The 22,761-nt window shown below is 33.8% G+C and overlaps 1 protein-coding gene and 1 non-coding gene across 3 annotated transcripts in view; both read left to right on the top strand.

The window, feature by feature from the left end:
• Positions 1-10,261: 10,261 nt before the first annotated feature.
• TRNAE-UUC (transfer RNA glutamic acid (anticodon UUC)) lies at positions 10,262-10,333 on the top strand. The gene has a single exon. It is a non-coding gene; the product is annotated as a tRNA-Glu (tRNA).
• A 1,292-nt stretch (positions 10,334-11,625) lies between these two features.
• bif (protein phosphatase 1-binding protein bifocal) overlaps positions 11,626-22,761 on the top strand; it is a 107,369-nt gene continuing 96,233 nt past the window's right edge. The window contains exons 1-2 of one of the 2 annotated variants that reach the window (XM_085946780.1): positions 11,626-11,938; positions 20,449-22,756. In XM_085946780.1, coding sequence (XP_085802906.1) covers positions 20,507-22,756 — 2,250 coding nt within the window. In that variant the 5' untranslated portion in view covers positions 11,626-11,938; positions 20,449-20,506. The remainder of the gene's footprint in view (positions 11,939-20,448; positions 22,757-22,761) is intronic. The other variant, XM_085946781.1, reaches the window with a different exon arrangement.

Here is a 22,761-nt window from a genome sequence, read left to right as displayed (position 1 = left end):
CTTTAAAAAATAAAAATATTGTAATTTAGCCCAACTTTAACAATTACAATACGTTTGTTATTTGTTTGTTATTACAATACATAATCCTTTATTTGGTATTTTCAAAAAATATTTAGCTATTATTATTATTTTGAAAAACCTTTCGTATACCAGTGGTTCCGAACACTAAAATAGTCATTGATTCTCGACGTACGTTAGGTCATTATATTATATTCAAATTCAAAGAAACTGCAGTCCTGCGCATAGGACGGTTACAAATTCACCAACAAAAAATATATACCAACTCAGATTCATAAAAATTAACATTAGGTTTTTGAATTTTCTATAAGTAGGTACCTACCTATGTGGAATTTTCGTGCGAGGAATTTTTGATCACCCTCGTTTGATAAGTCTTTTAAGAAACGTCTAAACTTACTTACGCTGTCGCTACAGACAGTTTGCCGGGTCTAGGACGATTTGGCGCCGGGATAACTGGGCGCCACGCAATCGAATGACATTCGAAAACAAATAGACGTTTGTGAATTATAGGTACTTTTAAAATATATATTTAATAATATTATTTATATTTGAATTATTATCCACATCATTAACAAATTTCACAATTGGCGCGATACCAGTTATACCGGTTATACATCGTCGGTGTTTTGTAAAAAGGGCGAATTAACCAAAATGCTACTTTACAGGAGGAGGATTTTTAACTTTTGACATTTATTTGTTTTTTACCTGTAGATGATTATAAATATAAAACAAGTTTATAATAAAGCTTAGAAAGAATGCTGTCATTATAATAGGTATTATTATATAATATTTTAAAATTCCTAATATGTCACATTTGCTTTTTATTTCGTAAATTTAATTAATTTAATTTTAGTCGATTATCGTTTTTAAGCACTTTCCTGTAGAGATAAAAATTCGCCGTTTTTACACAACAAAGCTAGTGGGGTACATATTGTATTTTCATTAAAATCTCGATTTCGCCAAAATGGTTGATTCGCCCTTTTTACAAAACACCGACGACATGTTCAAATCCTGTCGAGCATCGTATTTTTTTCAAATATGATTTCTTCTTGTGGGTATATATCTGAGGTGTTTTAAAGTTATGTAAGTATATTGTATTATTATTTAATACTTGGTGAGAATTTAAATATGCACACGTGAATAATGATTTAATTGTGCATATTATTTAAGTTTTAACGAGAAAAGAGTTCTTATATTTTTTTATATGAAGCCTCAGTAAAAAACATTATGTTAAGAACAAAATGAATTAAAACCACTAAGTTGTCGATAGACTAAATACACGCCTGTCTTTGTCACACCACGAGAAGGCGCACCGAAGCTAGATATCGGAGCATACAAGTTTGATTCGGTCGACAGTTTCATATAAGTACCTTGGTTCTCTTGTAACTCGACATAATGATATTACAGAAGAAATCAACAAGAGAATCATGTCTGCGGTCCAGTAACTGAAAGATGTTTGCTATGCGAACAAATATACCAACACCCTGTATGTTTTTGCATTTCAATTAAGCATTCTCGTAATGATGTTAACATAACACGCAATATATTATTCAAAAATATAATTACCAAAAAGGTTTTTGACAGGGTGCAAAAACATGTTAAAATATAATATAGTACTTGAAAATTAAATTTGACCCATCTACTCAGAAATATCATTTTTAAAACATACGTAAGTTGAGCAAATATGTATGTGTCCTCTATTTAAATCGAGGGGTTTTCAAACTCAATTTGATATTTAAAATGGTCCAAAGTGATTCCCAAAAAGAACCGCTTCACAGGCAAAAGGCACTTTCGAAATGTGACAAATTTTAGCTTTGCTAAATCTGCTCAAAGTATAAACGCAAATATTTGCCCCGTCAACAGTGACGCCGAGAAAATAAAATGGCACTTGGGTATCTACTTACGAACCTTTATTTTGAAGGACCGTTGAACTCCAATCAATTAAATAAAGATAAAATAATGAGTGACCAATTCCTTTTCAGGACTGAGTAGGTACATAATAGAATGTGGAGATAAATTATATGAACACATTTTCTTACAAATATCAATTCTTCTCGTTTCGCTCAACTTATAAACTTTGAGAGGTACCTACCTACCCATATCCACAATATTATATAAGTTAAAGCTTTTTTTTAGTGAAACTATTTTAGCAACGGGTGTAAATTCGTTTATTGGAAATCGAAATGAAACGAAAATTGAAACCAAGCTGCTTGCTAATGCTATGTTAAAAAAAGGCGAGATGTACTCTTAGCCGGCTCTCACACCTAAAATGGTCTCGTCTGCAACGTTTCGAATACGACGATGTGACGTCATCATTATTCACAAAACACACTTGCCAAATAGAGCTCCGCACATTGGTGGAGTGCGACTTTTTACTTTAAAACAAAGCATCTAGTGCTTCTAGCAACAAATCGCATACATTTCGAGATGCAAGTTGAAGCCACCAGTATGCATACTGCATACGCACACGCTACGAATTGGTCATTCCTATACCAGCTCACCGGTCGCCGCATCCTATACATCACTAGGTCTTCATATGCACCATCGGAGCGACGTTCATAGAAGGTTTGACTTATGGCTGTGGGACAAACGAGGCGAGTTTAGATATGAGAGCCGGGGAAAAGGGAGTGGCTAACGTCTGCATCGCAAATTGAGGATCAATGACCCACCAGATGTTTGCTATGGTTCGAATGAAGTGTTTGCGAGAGATGCAGTATTTGCTAGGCATTTATAACAAGCCGATGACTTACGAATCATAATATATTTATAATAAATTTAAACTGATTGTTGGCAAATTGTTAAAAATAGTAAATTTCAATTATTCTTTATGGAAAATATTATTACACAAACCGTTTACAATACTGATTGTTACAATACTTAAATTTATGTTTGATATACCATCATCAAGTCTGGTTTTAGAGATATTTGAATTATCAATACATAAATCAAGTAGGTACACTGGCGCACTCAGGATTTAATATTGGGGGGGGGGCAAGGAGGAGAATGTAAATTAGTCCCATAGGCTCTTTTTCTTCTTCATATTTTTACATATTTTCACAATTAATACACGGCGGCATATTTATACAGTTTCTCCTAGTTTTTATTAAATTGGATGCATAACGGCGGTAACCGTTGAGCAGGTGTCATCAGCGACTGGCGGATTGGAAGTGACTAACAGCGACCATGCTGTACATGTGCGCCTAGTATGCTAAAACATTACTCAAATATTATCGGCTGTGCTACCCGCTTGGTCTAGAGAGCTATAATATTTATGCCGAATTCCACTGAAAAAAATGTTCTTTTGATTTACACCACCACTGACTAGTGGGTGTAGTCGTTCTTCGTTTTTTAGCTTCGCTATTAAAGCTAATTTATGATGTGTTTTTCTCACTTACCTGGTCAACCCGACACGTCGGGCCCCCAGGATAGAGCCCTGTCAGCCCTCCCCAGCCATGACCTACATCACTCCGGAATTCAGGTGGACACCGAGAATTTTTTGACAGTTCCATTAGGGATTGGGTTTCTAAAACAACCCGACATTAGTGTTTCGAAATTTTGTGTTAAAAATTAAAATCTAAGAATTTTTTCTAAAAAGTGTGCAATTGAAGGGGGAGAATTACAAATCATTTTTTTGCCTAAGCCTTATTTGTCTAAGCCCAAAGGTATAGTTTACTGGCTTGAAATTTCAATGTTTAAAATCATTCTGATAATTTTCATGTTTGGAGGTGCCAGGGCCCCTTGCCCCCCCCCCCCCCCAGGGTGCGCCACTGGATACGGGTCCATTGTAGGTGGCTAATTGAGCAAAGAATTGGCATTTTTAGTATTTTTTCTTTATTGCAGCACATTTTATTTTAGGAATTAATGACATGAGATGAAAAAAGCTCTCGAATTGATGTATTGCCTCATTTTTCAGAAATATTAGCTAATTTGTCACTAATATTCTAGCTTTGCGACTTCATCAATAGTGATCAGTCTAAGAAATCTTCATTGTAATAAAAAATAAAAAAGGATAATTTATTAATATGAAACATTACTGTAACGCCAATGCTCATTTGGTTTTGTCAATTTTCCCGCTTGATATAAAGTGTTTGAATCAACAGAGTTCCTCTCATTCAGAATTATGTATAAACTACATGAATAGTCACGGCCACTACATTGGGCACCCGGTCAGGCTTCGGGGGAAAATAAATAATATTATTTCCTACGTCACTGTATTTATAATATGTATTCAATGTGGTGGCAGTGGACGGTTTCCGCAGCAGTTCCCCAAATTTTTTTTGAAATGGAACACTTCGCAAACGCGGAAATTTTAATAGAACACTATTTTTTAGGTTGGGTTTCCTATTTCCCGTAAATATATCTGACAAGCGTGGTTACTCCAAAGCCTACCTCTTTTCAAAAGTCACCCTTCGCCACTGGCCAAAAGACATTGTTCCATTGTCAAATATTACTAAGAATTTCATAAAAAAACTTATGAAACGACATCCGGACGATTACAATGCATTCAATTGATTTTTCTGTTATTTATTTATGTAAGTTCTGATAAAATAAGTAAGTATGTGCCTAACTAAATAATCTAAATAATAGTTTTCAAAACTTTTTCGACCATCACCCCTACCCCTTTCATAATTATTCATTTCTTACATATACATTAAGCCAAGAACTAGCCAAGCGTCTTCTCACCAATGTACCTTTGCCTTTCAGTACATTCCTTACGTCTCCTGATATCACCAGGAAGGCAATTTATAATCCCTACGGCTACGATGGGAATTAATGGATTAAATTGTGGATAGTCGATATTATTTGACGTAACGCTTATATAATAATTATATTATCTGTAGTCTTTGGTGCCATAATTTTATATTTTTGAGAATAGTGGTAGAATATCGAGTATTAGATGACATTGCAATTAAATTGTGATAGATTGACGGATAGTACAATTCGGGAGTGTGCAAATCGAATTGAATTTGTTTTAAAAATCAATAAAGTGGCGTTTAGATAGGAAATTAGTCTAAAAAAAGGGCGGACGTGCTCAGCGTGGGTCAAAATGGAGCTTTTTTTCTATTTTAAACGCATGATCCTGGACATACCTTAAACGTTGCAGATAATCTATTTATATAATTTTGAAGCCTTATTATCCGTTACAATTATTTTAAACATTTGATGACTGCCTGACATGTTCAAACACGAGCGTTAACATTATTTTACTCCCTACTTCAATTATAGTTTGTCAATTTATGGCTACGGCCGTATGTTGTAGCTTAACTACTGGGGAATGCCAAAAGAAATGGCGTATTTAAAAAAAATACTACCTTATTCTTAGGTCAATAATTATTATAAAGCAATCATTATTCGTAGGATGTTTATTACACTTGAATGGTCAAAGACATGGCTTATAATTGGTATCTTTAGAATTATCTTCAAATGTGTTAATCTTGCCCATTTTTTTAATAATATGATGCCTAATTCTTGTCAAATTTGGGATCACAGAGATTATCAATATAATTTTTTATCGTAAATATTTCACTATAAAAATGTCGATATAAATTATACTGATAGTTTTATAAATGCGTTTCAAAATTAATAAATGTAAAAAATCTTAACACCACTGCACATTTATGTATGACATAATATGACTATATTCTAAAACATTAGAGCGAGAGGTTTAAAAGAATACTATTTTATGTAATAAAAATACGTTATGCAGTCATCAAATGTTTAAAATAAATATAAAGGATAATAAGGCTTAAAAGTTATATAAATAGATTATCTACAACGTTTAAGGTATGTCCAGGATCATGCTTTGAAAATAGAACAAAAGCTCCATTTTGATCTAAGCTGAGCATGTCCCCCCGACAGTAATTATAGCGATATTGCTTTTAAAAAATTATAAAGACCAAGTCACATTATTATTTTTGTTTTAGTTAAAATTATTATTGCACAATAATCTAAGCAATGTATTTTTATATCATCGTATTATCTAAAATTCTACTCTATTATTGTTTGCAGGAATATTTTCTAAATTTACTTTTACTTTTGAATAGTCTTACAATATTATTTATTAAAATAGGCCAGAATAGCTGTAGACTGTATAAAAATTTTAATACGAATACGCGAATTTCAATACTGCGTGGGCGGGTTCTGTTAAAAAGAAATTCTGAAAGAAGCTTATGTTAAGTAGGTATATCAATTTCTCCCGAAGATAATTTATGATTATTTATTCAATCAATGGCAATAAAATAGAAAAAAAACAAAGGAAACCAGAGTACAGGAGAGAATTATTCATCCTGACAATATAAACATAAATAGTTTCCGGAAAACATGTGAAAAAAGCTGATGTAAGTTTATGCTGTAACCAAAATGATTATTACATTATGTATTACGAAGTATTTGAGTAGTAACATTTTGGGAACTTGAATGGAGAAGTCAAGCGGATGTTTTATAGATTATTTATTATCAATATTATCAACATCTTTTATTATTCTTAACAATGAAATGATTTCTTTTCACTCACATTATAAGGTAATACAAATAAATGAAAATATTTACTACTTTTCGTACGAAATAAGAATGATTTAAAATGGAGTAAATTAGTAAATTTTATATAATATAACGGCGTGGAGATGGGCGGTTGACATCGCTCGAAAAACATTCATCCAGTGGAGTACTCCTTTAGATTGATACGATAATTAAATACGTGGCAACTGAGGACTGAGATGAATGGAAAGGACAAGAAGATGACTTTATTCAGTAGTGGAAATGGCTGAGATAATAATAATGACAGTGATACCGAGTGAGCAAGATATACCTACCTTATAGAGAGCATCAGTTGTTTATACTCCCAAGGTGCAGAACCAACCTGCCACTGGTAATGTCAATTAGGAGGACGATAACTATGTTCAACCAAATTGTTTCGGGTATTGATATATTACACTTGCGTGAGGGTGAGTTTAGGTGGTCGCTATTTTATAAATTCTTAAAATAGGGTCTCCTTAGCAAACTCGGTGTAGTTCTTTGAACTTCTATATATTATTGTATTTTCACTGCTTTTGTATGTTTATATTATGTTCTCTTTTTATATTTTATAATAATGTTTCATGTCATCTTGTGAATGTCTTGAACTTATAATTTGTCATGTCCACAATATTTTTAAAAAAATTATTGAAATTGAATTATTTTGTAAAACAACGTCTACATAATAATTGTACTTGCTGTCACGCAAGTGAATAATATCAGCGCTAGACGTGGAAAATGTTACGAACCGGAAAGATTAATAATTTTATGTATGTATATTTTATAAAAATAAGTGTGTTCGATTTTTCTTATATGGCCTAACTAACCCCCCTCCCCCCCGATGAAAAGAATATTTTTTTCCTAGAGACGGATAGTGGTATGACTTTAGGAGCAACGTGGAGATAAGAGAACGCACCAAGCAGCCTCTCATCACGCTGAAAGTGAAGAGGCGACGTTGGACCTGGCTCGGCCACGTGCTGCGGATGCCAGAAGAGAACTTCAACCTGGCTTGCCTGTTCTTCAAGCCGACCGGATTCCGGCGTCATGGAAAGCCGCCAAATACAATCTATAGAGTGTACCTATACAGCGGATCTACGGGATGCTGGTTTGACCTGGAACGAAGCAAGAAGACTGGCGAGCGACAGGGATTCTTGAAGGCGCCATGTGGTGTCCATATGCTCCAGTTAAGGGGCGGATATGGCCAAAGAAGAAGAAGAAGAGACGGAGCGATAATAATATTGGATATTTAATTGCCGTGAGCTGCGCTCCGGTGCGCTCCGATCATTTCGAGCCATAAAAAATATCAACAAGTAGGTATACAAAGCAATTATCGAACGTTAGTTGTTGAGTGCTACTATAATATTAGCTATAATGGGCGGACTTGTATAGATAACTTTACAGGAGAGTAAAAACAAAGTTGTTTAAAAAGTTAAATTCTAAAGTTATTTGTGTACTTAGCAATTTAGATTATAATTTTCAGATGATTATCACACTTTGCACATCGTATCAGCAGTGTTTAATTATATATCAAAATATCATTAAAACCAGAATAATTAATGAACTTTACTTATTTGTCTAGTCATGAAAATAATTTTTTAATGAGAAAACTTACATAAATGTTACTAAAACCGACATTTCCATTTTAAAATACTGTCTTATCTAATACAAACACGGTAACGCAATGTGACAGCGTAGGGCGGAAATAAATTTATTAGCACAATAAAAGAAAATACGCAACAAGTCCCTCATTATTGAAGAATATTATTTTCAACACGTAGTCGGATCGAAGAAATCGAATCCTAAATCAAAGCATCAGACTCTAGTCACGTCTCGATATTGGATTGATATAAATACTTAATGGCGTGCTGTTTTTCCTTGTAAAAAATTGGGATGGCAATACCGCAAACTAACCTACAATATTAATAAAATCATTACATAATTGGCAGGGGTATTCAAACGTTTGATTATGAGCACCCGGTAGCCAGGAAAACCATTATGCCGTATGGCTAAAGTGACCATTTGTTTTTTACCCCAAACCGGGACACCTAAAAAAAAGTACTTATCCATTTTAGGCGCCTTCATTCGCTTCAGGCACTTTCATTCAATACAATTGACAAGATAGTAATGTTTTTTCATGTCATATTTGATATTAGGTTACATACCTATTTTATTTATTTATTTGAAGATTATCGGTAGGTATGTTTGAGTAGGCGCATACAACGCTTGAGTTCCTACATATTTTTTAATAGTAGGTACATATTATTTTATTTATCAATGAAAACTACACACAGGTATGAATAAATGAAAATTTATTTGATGTTATATTTTTCCGAAGAACAAATTTAGTAGGTATATCTGGTGTTGATTTCAAAATCTTTTTCAAAAGATTTAAAAAAAAAAATGAAATTCTTGGCAGGATTTTTTCGAATTTACTTTTGTAATTAACTACTTTTATAATACTAATCTACTTTCAACTGTGTTTTTTTACTTGTCTACAATTCATAAGAGAGAAGACCCTTCTACTGGTGCATTAGTGCCGGGCAGACATAAAATATATTCAATAATTTATTATACGAAAATTTTTGTGATCCAAATTATTGGCGCGAAAGTGTTTGAACAACTCCACCCAACGACTTTCAGTTGAAACCATCCTCAGACACTTTTTGTGGTGTAATGTAATTAGAAAAAAGTGAATACCTACTCATCAAAAATTTCTGTATGTTGGTCACAAGTTTCTTTCTTTTCGAAAACGGGACATTTTGGCGTCCCGAAGCTTTGTTCGGGGACACCGGGACACGCCGCCTGAAAACGGGACGTCTGGTCACATTACGTATGCTGTCTCTTTAGGTTTTGGTTAGGTTTTTGGTAGGTCTGTTTTAACTACAGTGCTACTCTATAACGAGTCTCCGGCGTCATCACGGTTATTTCTGAAACTAAAACTTTCCACTCCAATTCTAGTCCCGTCACTAATTTCCTGACATTACACAATAAATCAATGTTGATAAGTGTGTATGTACTTAATGTATTAATAACCCCTGGCTTAAAATCCCCCGTCTTACCCCCACCCCCCCCCCCCCCTTGTAAAAAAACCCCACCGGTCAATCAACCGCCGAATAAAAAATGTACCCATTGCTTGTCGTGTGTCCAATGTTTGCTTTAATATTCTGATAATGCCTAAAAGATAAAGCAGCACAGACTACACCAACGGGCACTGACGATTCTTATAATTACACGTGTTCGGTAGCCACTTGTGGATGCGACAGTATGCAATAACTCCTAGGTGACGACTTTTAATCATACCTATAAGCCAGGTGTTTATTGCCAGGAACAAGGTGCGGAATGTCTGGGTATGGTTAATGTACCCGTAAAAGTGTAGGGGGTCCGCGGTTGCAGTGACGAGAAGTTATAAGTAGTCGACGGGATAAATGTGGAAGTCAGTAGGTAGGTAGCACCTGCTAGATTTTGTTAAGTATTTGTAATCACCTAGGTACTTGTCTACAGCTTAATTTCTCTATTTTGATGAATATGTTCATGATTAATCCCTTCGGGTCAGCCGAGTATGGGTTCTATATACTTATAATAAATATAATCTAAGCGTCAAGGGTATGCGCCAGACGAAAAGGTTTGAAATCACTAAGTTAGAATCAATAATTTTGAAAATAATAAGCTGTTGAAGCTCTACAATGTAATATTAGGTATTTATATTTAATTTACCTCTCAGCACGTACACTCCCGTATGGTCTAGTGGCTAGGATACCTGGCTTTCACCCAGGAGGCTCGGGTTCGATTCCCGGTACGGGAAATTATTTTTGCATTTTTCTAATAGTTTTATATTATTTATGTATGTACTTACATTTTATTTGTAGGAACACATTTTCTAGAAATATCAATGTTTTTTTTATAAACTATGAATTTTATTATACAAAAACATTTCTAGAGAATTTACAAATTAATAATAATATTCAACAAATTTTATCACCGCTTGATTCTTTATTGTAAGCATGCATATCTTTTTTTTCTGTTATTTTAGGTAAGTTTTATTTGAATTAATTTAAAGAATTATTTGAAAACACACGAGAGTTATCATTGAAATTTATTAATCTGGTTCTTTCGTACCATATCACTAGATGCCTCTAAGTCTCCACAGCGCAATAATAATCTCCAAATAAAATATTTATTATGAAAAAAATTACACACCTAATAAATTATTATTATAGGTATAATTACAAAGAGATGAAGGAGTCCAATCTCTTTATATAATTATGATTTTCTTCTTATTATTTATCCAGTATTTAGTGACATCTATTTTTTTTGTGCAGAATTTTTATATTCTTTTTTTTATAACTTATAGACCTCTATGAACGAATAGTCGAATCTTGTTAAATTAACTGGTGTACTTGGCAGATCCCTGTAACGACGATTCTTGGCCTACCCACTATAGAAATTTGAACAATATCACAAACAAAAAAATATGTATTACCGAAATTGCCATATATACAAACATCCACCCCAAAAAGTTTTAATATTACATGAAAAAAATATATTGTTTAACGAAATGTGGACACCACCACTAAATATGAAATCAATACTAATTATTGTAAATAGAGATGAATTACACCAAGAAAGTATGGCTTTCAATATTTTTTATAATATTATTTAATATTTTTTTTAAATATAAAGCACTGCAAATCGTCAGTCGCAATAATTATGACGTAGATACAGACCAAGATATTCCGTGGTATCGTTTTTGGATTGTGGTCTTTTGACACCAAAAATTAAACCAAAACTTGACATAAATTAGGTACTGAAGGTACCTAAACCAAAAATAAATAAGGTAATTGTGTTAGGTTTTGGTTGTTATTTTAATTTTGAAACCAATGGTTTCCGAACATTTTAAAACTTTGAGATTTTATTTAATTTGGATATATATTTTTTTTATTATATGATTAGATTATGTACTGAATACAGTGATAAAAATATATAATATCCAAAAAGATTAGATTCTGATAATATCGCATTCGTTAAAACAAGTAAAACTTTTAAAAAATTGGGACTTTTAACATTGTATGTGGCAACCCTTTAACTTGTCAAAATACATACAACTTGAGATTTTAACATGGCTGCCGATTGATATTCAAATAATCGGCTTCGTTTAACGTAGATAATGTAGATAGTGCATCTAGTCCTCGAAGTTTTTAAGTCCGAAGTCGATAAGTGATATCTTTTTTATAATTCATCAGTGAAATTCTTGCCGTGTTTGCGTCTACATATTGACAAATTGTCATATTTACATCAGCCGACAAGTTTTCGCGTTCGATTTTAATCGAAAATACTTTCGCTTTCCCGTGGAAGGCGTGTGTAGTCAATCTCAAATGTGATATATACTCTCGGTGCTTATCTGTATTTGGTAATAATATTTTTCTTTTATTTACAATTCATAATTGTATTTTAATCCCACTGTTGTATTTTTTTGCCCAGCCGTGTCTCGATAGAAGTGCGTGTAAATGTCACTTTGCTAATTCGCCCGAGTCAATTTATTGATACAACATTCAATTTCCAGATGTTATTTCAATTAGCGGATACGTCGCATGTCGTTGACATGCAATACAAGAGCGTCAATTTTTATTCGACAACTTCCTCTCGACCAAATTAATCAATATTTTTATCACACATGTCAAGCAATCTGTTTAGTTACAACATACCTACTTGTGTTTGATGCATTTTTTGATTGATTATATTAATTTTATCCACCATCCTAAAAATACTATATAATATGCATATATGTACCTATCGATTAATAAGTATTATTCAATTATTTTTACTGAATTGTTTTGGTCTATTTTTAATTGCCTATACCCACCTTAGTATAGATAGATATTAATTAAATATATAAGTAGGTACAAATAAATAATTACCGACCAAAATGTAATTACCTAATTTTGATACACAAATGTATGTCTGTTCAATTCTCTTTGTTTTAATTGTAAACATTTTTAGTGTCATTAAAAGTATATTTTCTTAATAATTGTATCTAACCATTTATCTTAGTATTTACTATTTCTATTAAAGATTATCTTGATTAGGTATTTTATATAATATTTCTACATGTCATGATAATTATTGATTGCATATTTTTATCTTCATGCTTAAATCAATATTATATCTTAAGTCAACAATACCTACATATTATTATTATTATATTTTGTGTTCTGGCAACAATGTGTTTCAAGTTCTACACCATTATAATACAGTGACGTCCCTTGGCGGTAGGCAGATTGATCGTCGCTTGGGGGCTGCAGTTACTAGAAGGGCGGCAAATCGAGGAGAATCATTTCGTATAATATATAAAAATAGCTAAAACTATTTTGTTTATGTGTTGTACAATAATAGCATAGTGAAAATGGTGTGAACATAATAAATCTGTGTATTGCTAAATGGTATAAACCAATTGTGTTAGAAGCATCAACCAATTAGGACTTCAGAATCTGATGATTGGGCAAGGGTCTAACATTATTACCTTATATATTCGCTGTTTGTATCTTAATTTTATTTGGTATGTTTTAGTGGTAGGTATATATTTTGTTAATAATGTCTCCATACAACACATTTATTATATATTGGAGTCATGAAAGGGTGATAAAACATACTGTATAAAAAATGGGACGGCATTTTGACGCTGCCTAGGGGCGGCTTTTTGTCTAGGGACGTCACTGCTATAATAAAAAAATTAGACAACTAACTACGTGTACCTACTTATCATTTTCACCCAGTTAATGGTTACTTAATGGAAAAATAAATAGACAAGCTCTTGGTGTAGTATCAATATGTTTTCAAAAATTCAATATGTTGTAATCTGAGGAAACGAAAATACATCATCACCATCACAATAGATACCATCCTAAATCGTCTGGTGTTCGAATTAAGAACTAAGCTCATCACTGTATAAAAAAAGTAGTAAATGATATTATTATAAATTATATTATAACAAAATCAAATGTTAGCATGTGGCGCCCTCACTCAGCGGACAACTTATATAGACAGGCAAAACAAGATCACAAAAATAATATCCATTTCTGACTGAAGAATCTGTACCAATTTTCAGAGCCACACCATTTAGATTTTAGCACGTAGATTAAACCAATGCTATCCAACAATCATTTAAATATTTAAAAGACGGGATATTATGAAGAATATAATAGGTATATTAGAATAAAATTAATCTGTTCAATTTGTTATCAATGTTATCATATCTTAGGCTGGGTCAGTAGATACTTTGTTTTCTTACAGAAACACTGTACTGTGGACTGGTTGTTTTTTTCTATTGATAAGTTTTCATTTATTAATCTTATCTTCTGTTTAATAATTAATTAATCGAGGCATTTATCAGTAACATTTTAAAAGGATCCCAGTCGATACTACTACTTAGCTGTTTAGCTTTGATTATTTATCAATAAATTCAACAATTTGCAAAAATACTTTAGCATATTATGATAAGATAAATAAGCATTTTGTCTGTATTTGTGAAGACACTGTTTAATATATAATTTATTTAAATAAAATCTGTGAGTGCACTCTAAAGTGAATTATTTATAATTGTTTATTCAAGCAATAATAATGAAAAAGAAATACAAAAGAAACCAAAGAAAACTTACCAGGGAAATTATGTTCAGGTAGGAATTCGTTTCCATTCTAGTTATCAAAATAAGTACCTACTTAGTAGCTTTTTTGAAACACGAATGGAGAAGTCAAGAGGATTTTTTTTCATACAATTTCTACCGCCTACTTAAATTGTTTTTTTTTTTAATCTAGTAGGTTCTTAATAAAACAATTTCTTTTGACTAACAATAATAGAATATTCCTTAATACATTCATTAATAATAGGGTTGGCTAAAATTGAATTAAAATTTATAAATATTTGAGAATTCATACTGTCTGCTGAGATACATACATAATTTATTTATACCACTATTTTAAAACGCTTTGCTTATGGGTAATCCATACTTGCGACTTACGAAGGTAAATAATATGATAGTTTAATAATAATTTTCTGACTTGACAGGTTAATGATTACCCATATTGAAAAATAAACCCCGAATGCTAAAGAAGCATTGATGATCTCCGAACCCAATATACATACATAATTTATTTATACCACTATTTTAAAACGCTTTGCTTATGGGTAATCCATACTTGCGACTTACGAAGGTAAATAATATGATAGTTTAATAATAATTTTCTGACTTGACAGGTTAATGATTACCCATATTGAAAAATAAACCCCGAATGCTAAAGAAGCATTGATGATCTCCGAACCCAATCACTATAAATGAAACGATATTTTCTCGATGTATTATTTTATAAGAGACAAAATATCGGAACTCTATAGGTTTATGTACGTTTGATAGGTGACTAATTTAATAGAATATTTACCGCAAATGCTCCTATTAAAAAAAATAGATACCTACACTAAAATTATCCTTGTTTTCCAGGCTCTTCAATGATAAATGTTCGATAATCGATATGTATCCATAATATTGTAATAGGTGTCGCTAGTTATGCATATACATAAAGACTAATTATTTATGTGCGCTATTAATTCGTGGTACTTGAGTACTATTCTAAATACTCGTAATTAAATATATATGAAACTTTAAATAATCATTTAGTATATAACGGCTCTTCTCCACCATTTATTATTCTACTACATTTAGGTACCACATATACCTACCTATACGTATTATATTATAGCTAATTGATATAAATTTAACAGTTGTAGATACTTACAAAATGTTATGTTATGGTTATGGCAATGGACATTTGTTAATCCAAACCAGCGTTTCCCAATCTGTTTTTGATCACGAACTCTTGAATGCTTCATGTGTTGGAAAAGATTTTTTTCTCGACAACTGAAATTCGAATTTGCAATTTGTGATATAGGTAGTGAACATTTTTTTTTTCTCCGATTAAAAATCTTTGATTTTCCTTGGAGTATATAAATCCGGTCCCTATTCATGATATAAGTTTAGACAGTTAGAGTTAAGAAGTTAGTTATTCAAGAATATTACTTACACTTTGCTACAACATTATCAATAACGCCCAATTCATAGGTAAGTAGGTACTTAATTTAATTTTAGCGAGACATGTAAATTTGTATAACCACCGAATGTACCTAGTTACCTATATTAATCGATCAGAAAATGGAAATTCGATTCAATTCAATTCAACAACTCTTACCGTAGGTCAAACATTCTCACGAGAACTGAACTTATGTACAATATTGGATTTACACTTGGAAGGGCCAGTGGGCTTAAACTTGTTGAGGAGCCCAAAAACGCAACTGGTCAAAACGTGATTTTAGAGAAATGTTTTTTTATGAATTTTTTCGATTTATTGTTAGGTATCCGGAGCCCCTACCAATTCGGGGCCGCTGAGATATATCCCCATTTAACATGATAAACCCGGCAATGCTTGTGAATGCAAAAACAGGAACAAATAATGATTACCATCATTACAAATATATCTTAAATTATCGACTTTAAAAATATATAAAATGAATAATCTAGACCCCGTCGTCGTGCAGAGTTTTAAATGTAATTACTTACAATATATTTACTTCTTCAATCCCTACGTCAAAATGATATCTTAGAAAAACCAAAAACCCGCGCAGAACTCTTAAGGTAACTTAGCGAAATCTCATTTGGGAAACGCTGGTCGAAACGAGATGTTCTTATCAAAATATTATACATACGTACGTCATAATTTATTTATAAAAGCATTTTATCATTATCAGTAAATATTATGAAATTATGATTCTTTCCATACATCGAGTACTTCATATTATAAGTAACGTGTATCAATATTATTGGTATACTTATGTATGTTTGTATGTATGTATTAAGTAGGTATGTACTTCCTTATATCTCTTTGTTTGTAGATTTAGTATGCATTCCAGTATTGAGTATGTATAAACATTTCATATTATGTATATATATATTTCGTTTATAAATTTAAAATACTTAGGGTTGTAAATACGCTTTCCAAATTATCGACAGATCGTCTGAAGATGGGTTTGTGCCTCGAAACATCTGTTAACATAAAAACTCAAAAAGTGTAGAATAAATTAAATGGTTTGATCATTGATATCTCGTCATTTTTTTTTCTTTCACCGTCCATGTTGAATTTTTTTAGCGTGAAATATAAGTATTGTATGTTTTTAACCGACGATTCCCTATTTTTTGCGGAAGATCTCATCAATGATTTCTCGGAAAATGAGAATTCTGAAAATTTAAGAAAACATATTTCAATTATTACAACACTTCTAGTCGTATGGTTTCGTACAAATCGTATGCAACACAGTAAAGTAGCATTGTCATAATATATACGAATATGATATGCTTGTATGTAAGTATGTACTTAGCATTTCTTATCAATGTGAGATTTTGAATAACGACTTGTGTGGAATAGGTATAATAAATTTACGATGTAGCTAGCTATATATGTACCTACTTCCAGGGCAACTAATAAAACCCAACCGTATGTGACTATGTGTAATATTGATACCCATTAGTTGACTGCAAGCAACGTTTTGCACTGCATTTTTTTGAAGAGGGCAACAAATTTGATGTGAAATGGGATATGAATATCTAAATTATTACCTGTATCTACACATTTAGTTGAGTAGTCGATATTGATCGCATAATAGACGGATGCTCAACCCATGGGTCTCAACTTACAAGGGGCGCTAACTACTAAAATGTAAGAAAACTGAAAAATATATTGCATGATGCAAAATACACTTTTAATTAAGCATTGGTGATTCATAGTAGAATAATTTTTATCTAATATCTATTATGGTTTGCTTTAGGCTGGATTTTATTGAATTTTAAAAACTAACCAATACCATCGACAACTTATATTATTATTTCAATAAAAACTAATATATAATATGTATGACTGACAAAGTTTAGTGTGCACTATTTATTTCGATATCTCAACATCCTACATCCATCCTTCGCCACTAAAATATGTGCATGTGTATCTAATATATATATGACACTCAATTAACTACAGAATATTCGGCTAAAAGTTTCAGTATAAAGGTACAGGGAATAACGTATCGAGAAGAAAATCTGAAAAATAGGCTTCAAGAAACTAGAAAAAAATTAAGTTTGGCAGTAAATTATCAGTGGCTAATATTTTCAATTGATTCAGCGTTTATTTGGTGATAATTCATAATACATTATTAAAAATGGCGTCACTTGGTATTAAACAGCATTTTAGTCGTGATTCTTCGCTTTCCTTACAATAATTTAAAATAAGTAAAATGTCAATAGGTAAGTCGTACTTGATAAAGCTGATCTATTTGGCGAAACACGTGTCGTGATGACATTCAATTTTTATTTTTACACAGACAAAATTGTGGTTATTGTTAATCCTCGTGGAAAACGTATGTGGTTTTTTAACCTTATCTAGGTATTAAATTGCATTTTCATGCTAATCTGGCGGGGGCAGTCGAAGGTTACTATGTTATCTTTAAAGGGCGGCGCAACTTGAAAAAGGTTGGAAACCCGTAGACGTAAATAGTAGGTAGAGTACGCCATAAATACCGACTTATTAAACGAGTTATGTATTTTTTTTTGTATAAATGAAGAAACAAGGTACCTAGGTACCTACTTAATTAAGCCATACTTTTTCTGATATATCTACCTATTGTAATCAATAGTAATCACTAATCATCAATGAAAATACGTATCAGACAAATTTATTTAACTTTCTTTTCATATTGTTGGGTCGCATGATTCCGCCAATTGAATTTGATTCGATTGGTTGTTATCGCATCCATTAGTTACTATCAACATTTTTGATCGGTGCACCTCTTTTTCGTATAATATTATTTTTACTGATTTTAATCATGTTTTATGGATATTATTTTTAATATGGCTACATCATTTCAACAGTTCAAATTTCACATCTCTTATGAGACGTGACCGGCATTGATTTATCTAAATATGGAACAGTAAATGTAATAAAAAAAAACTTTTTTTTTAATTCTTACTTTGACCTGACAAGATTATATTCAACACGGGTGACAGTAAATAAAATTAATCCTGTTTATCCATGCACTATGAGTTATGCGTGTAATGACTAATGGATCCATCGATCATTTACCCAATTTCGTAAAACCCTCCTCCATTCATTTCCACATACTTCAAAACCTGAATATCTATAGCCTCAACATAGCGTGTTCATTTATTTGGTCTTCGATACCAATCGATGATAGCAGGGGCAGAGACTCCATACTGCGCGATTATTTAAAGCCTTCCTAATAAATAAAAAGATATCGCACCCGCGCAACTAAACCGCCACAAGTCCAAAATTACGTGTTTTGAGTTAATTACTACGTTTCATTGTCTATCGTTCATAGTCGATGTACCGAAAATTTCATATCTCTAAGTCATCAACTTCAAGTCAAAAATTCATTCAATATCTAAATATATTTCAAAAACAGTACAAAAATGCGAAAGGTAAAAACTTCAAAGCTGATTATCTCTGTTTGACGATTTTGGATTGTGGCAGTTTAGTCGCGGGGTGCGATATATGATATTGATAAATAATAACATAAAGACATTTCCTAAGTACAATATACCGACCGTGAACGGAGATAATATATTTATTTAGTAACGCCATCTATTTATTTTCTAAGTAGCAGAGCCATACATATCTAATAGGATGCATATACGCATTTATATTATAGTCATAGTACCTATATCTAAGTTACAAAGTCTTACTATTAACCCAAATAGGTAAAGCTCCGACGGTAAAGCCTATCTATTTTTACTCGCCGTCTATGTTATTTTATACACACCAGGCAATATCTGACTGGCTTAAAAGTGCACTAACGCAGCCATAAAGTTTTGTAGCACAAGTTTGATTCCCGGTTCGGCATCACTTTTTTGTAAATTATCTATTTTAAAGCATATTGTCTTTTTAGTGATAAGATCTTGTATGTAAAATATAATATTTTATGTTCTGTAAATTTAACAGTAAAATACCTACTGAAGATCAAAAAAATCATATTTAATTCCTGTAAATATGGCCGTCCATACTCACGATGGCCGAGCGGTTACCACGTCGGCTTATAATGTTGTGGGTCCCAGGTTCGAATCCGGGGCCTTCAAATTCACATTTTTTATCAATCTGTGTTTCGACCTTGATTATGGACCTAATATGTTGAGCAAGTGGCTTACATCCATTTCTCGTACAATAATATCTGTTAATACAACAACCACTCTGTGAAAGCCAATAGTATCTTCTTAGTATCAAACATGATAAAACAGAACTGTTTTATATTACTTACCATAGCCGCTCATCTTCCTTCAACGGGTGCCCTTCGCCATTAGATGATAGTAAGATGTATCGTCGCTGTAGGATTGGTTTGTCGAATAGACCAAATGCGAAATGTTCAGGAGACGATAAACAAATTTCATTATCCTATATTTAAATACATGGAGGTATTTAAATTGTTGTCTTTACAGCATATGAATGCTGTTTTCACTACAAAGAAATTTAAAGAAATGGATAGTTTTGGTCCATTTAGATGCAAAAAATCATTCTGCATTAAATGGTCGATTTCGACAAAAACGGATATTCGACAAACCAATTCTATAGCGACGGTATGTTATGGACCTACCGTTGGCAAGACAATCGGCAATGTCAGCATACACTGAAACTTCTTTCTTCTTAAATTTGTATTTTTTTTAATTCTCCACATTTCAAATTGTGTTATATCTAAAAATATGAAGTACGTTCTATAAACTATTCGATCCAAATTCGTAATTTTTCGACAATTTTAATTGCATTGGATAGGGAGCCGCAGATTGACAATCTGTTTGAATCACGGTATTTTTCTTTTCGCAGGAGGGGCGGCGTTGCAAGAGTGACCGCAGTGCATAATATCAGCGATCGCAGCCTTCCGATGGCGGGGCGGGTAGGAGGGGAGGACGACCCAGAGGGGGGCGACAGCGTCGTGCTGGGAGTGGGAGTGATGCTCACCGCGGGGGGAGTGCCACAGTGGAAGAGGGACCTGTTGCGCCGGCGCCGCCAGGCTGCGAACACCTCACAATCGTCTGTGCGCCCTGCGCCCGTCGACATGTTGCTGCGCGACGACGCGAACGATACAAACCACTCGGAGACGACCCCGGATGAGGAACTCACATACGGACCGGGCATAGTCAAGAAACTCAAGTCCAGATACCTGAGCCTCACTCTGCGAGAAGCCACAATCAAATGCAGACCGTCAATCAACGGACTCAGACGTGCAGCCAGTCTGGAGCACGGCTTGGATGAAGAACCTTCCCCTCCGGCGAGAAAATATCAACCTAAGAATGATGTCATCACTACTGGCAGACCGACCAGGTATAGGCAGGTTGGTAGAAATTTGGAAGCCGTCAAAAGAGCCAGATCCGTCGACGCGCTTGTCAGATGCGACTCGCGATCTGAAAATGAAGAAATTTTACCGATCTCGCCTATTGAACTCGATGCCCCGACGGATAAAACCGTCAGACCCAAGAGGCCATCGCCTTTGCTTAAAGAAACAGAGCGGCCGCCAGCTGATTTGGTAAAGACCACTCTGAAAATCTTCGAGTGTCGTAATGGAAAGAGAACCAAGAATACGAATTCTCACACTGGGCAGGTTGCTGATAAAGTTAAGTCTTTTACTGACCAAGTTAAGGCGAAACGAGCTGGTCCTAGACCCGCAATACCGCCGAGAGGGCCAGGTCTGCTTTTGTCACCGGATTCGAAGGGAAATACTTGTTCTACACAGACTACCCCTTCGCTTTTGACAAGACCCCCGCCTTCACCCAAGAAAAGTGTCAGTGAACTGATCAACTACCGTGATAGATCCCTTAGCCCAGTTTATGTAAATAAACACCCAGTGATGTTAGCACAAGTTGAGTCCCCTAAATCGGAATATCCTCCAATCAGAGGACTTTCACCGCTTGTGCATAATGAAGATAATTCTCCCCTGCTATCTCCAGCATTCTCGCCTGATAGATTGTCAGCCAACGGTGATAGTCAACGACATGTAAATGATTCCAATATGTACATAAGGACATCAACGCCAGACCCCGATATTGCATTACGACCGGCTACTACAGAAATATCTCTCATCTCTTCTACACCAACGAAGGACGCGAGGATAGACTCCGCCAGAAAAATAAGCGATGCTTCTTCTTCAGACATAAGTGATGATGCCGTGTTTGAAGTTAACGGAGATCCTGATGAACGGCCAGCGACCAAACAAGTGACTAAATCAGTTATTGAAAATATATCCAAAGCCGGAACAACCACACACTTTTCTTTCAATGGATCTATGGGCAATGGTCAGTCTAATAAGTCACACCTACCATCCGTCACCGTTCCCATTGTTTCTAAAGTAAAAGAAAAACCTGTAGAAGAAGATATCAAAATTCCAATAAAAACTACACCTACTATTTCACCGACGTATCCAATCGCCGCAGTTAATACGAAGATCTTAACACCTCTGTCTCCATTGATAATTCCCAAATTGTACCCAGGCGCGAATTCAGAAGAATCTGTTTTGATAACGACTCCCAAACGTGATATAGTTATTCCTGCTTTGAAAACTCCCGTATCACCGCCTAAAATCAAAGAAATCACACAAACACTGTCCATCGATAGCAGTCCTGCATTAGTTCACTACAATTCGCCGTCACCCACCACTTTGACGAGTAGGGAGATTGAAAAGAATTTGATAAACACCACCAAATCTTTAGAGCAACCTTTAAAGAAAGTCGTCGTTACTATGGTGGACAGCAATTCAATCCAGAAAGAGCCGATTGTAGTTAAAGAGGACGTGAAAAAGATCGTCAAGGAAGACGCGAAGAAAGTTGTCAAAGAAGAAAGTGTTAAGAAAATTGTTAACGACGAACCAAAGAGGGTCATAGTGAAGGAAAACGTTGTTGTTGTGAAGTCGAAAGATTCCAATGTCGGTGGCTCTGTGAACAGTGTTTTAGTGAGTGAAGTGAAAAATATTTCGCCGTCCAGTGGCGTGAACGGATTTTCCAGGGTGTCGGGAAAGCGGCCTGACCGACAGCAGTCGCAGAACTCCACAGTGTACGACTTCTCCAAACGGAAGGAGGTTCCCGACTATGTGGAGAATGATGGAGTAATTCTGAGGACTAGTATGCGAGACAAGCCTCGGGTGAG

The sequence above is a fragment of the Rhyacophila brunnea genome, unplaced genomic scaffold (genome assembly GCF_057557595.1).
Source record: "Rhyacophila brunnea isolate RB1 unplaced genomic scaffold, BYU_Rbru_1.0 scaffold_2, whole genome shotgun sequence".
In the NCBI taxonomy this organism is placed as follows: domain Eukaryota; kingdom Metazoa; phylum Arthropoda; class Insecta; order Trichoptera; family Rhyacophilidae; genus Rhyacophila; species Rhyacophila brunnea.
The sequence above is the reverse complement of the archived record's forward strand: the minus strand, read 5'-3'. Positions and strand labels throughout refer to the sequence as shown.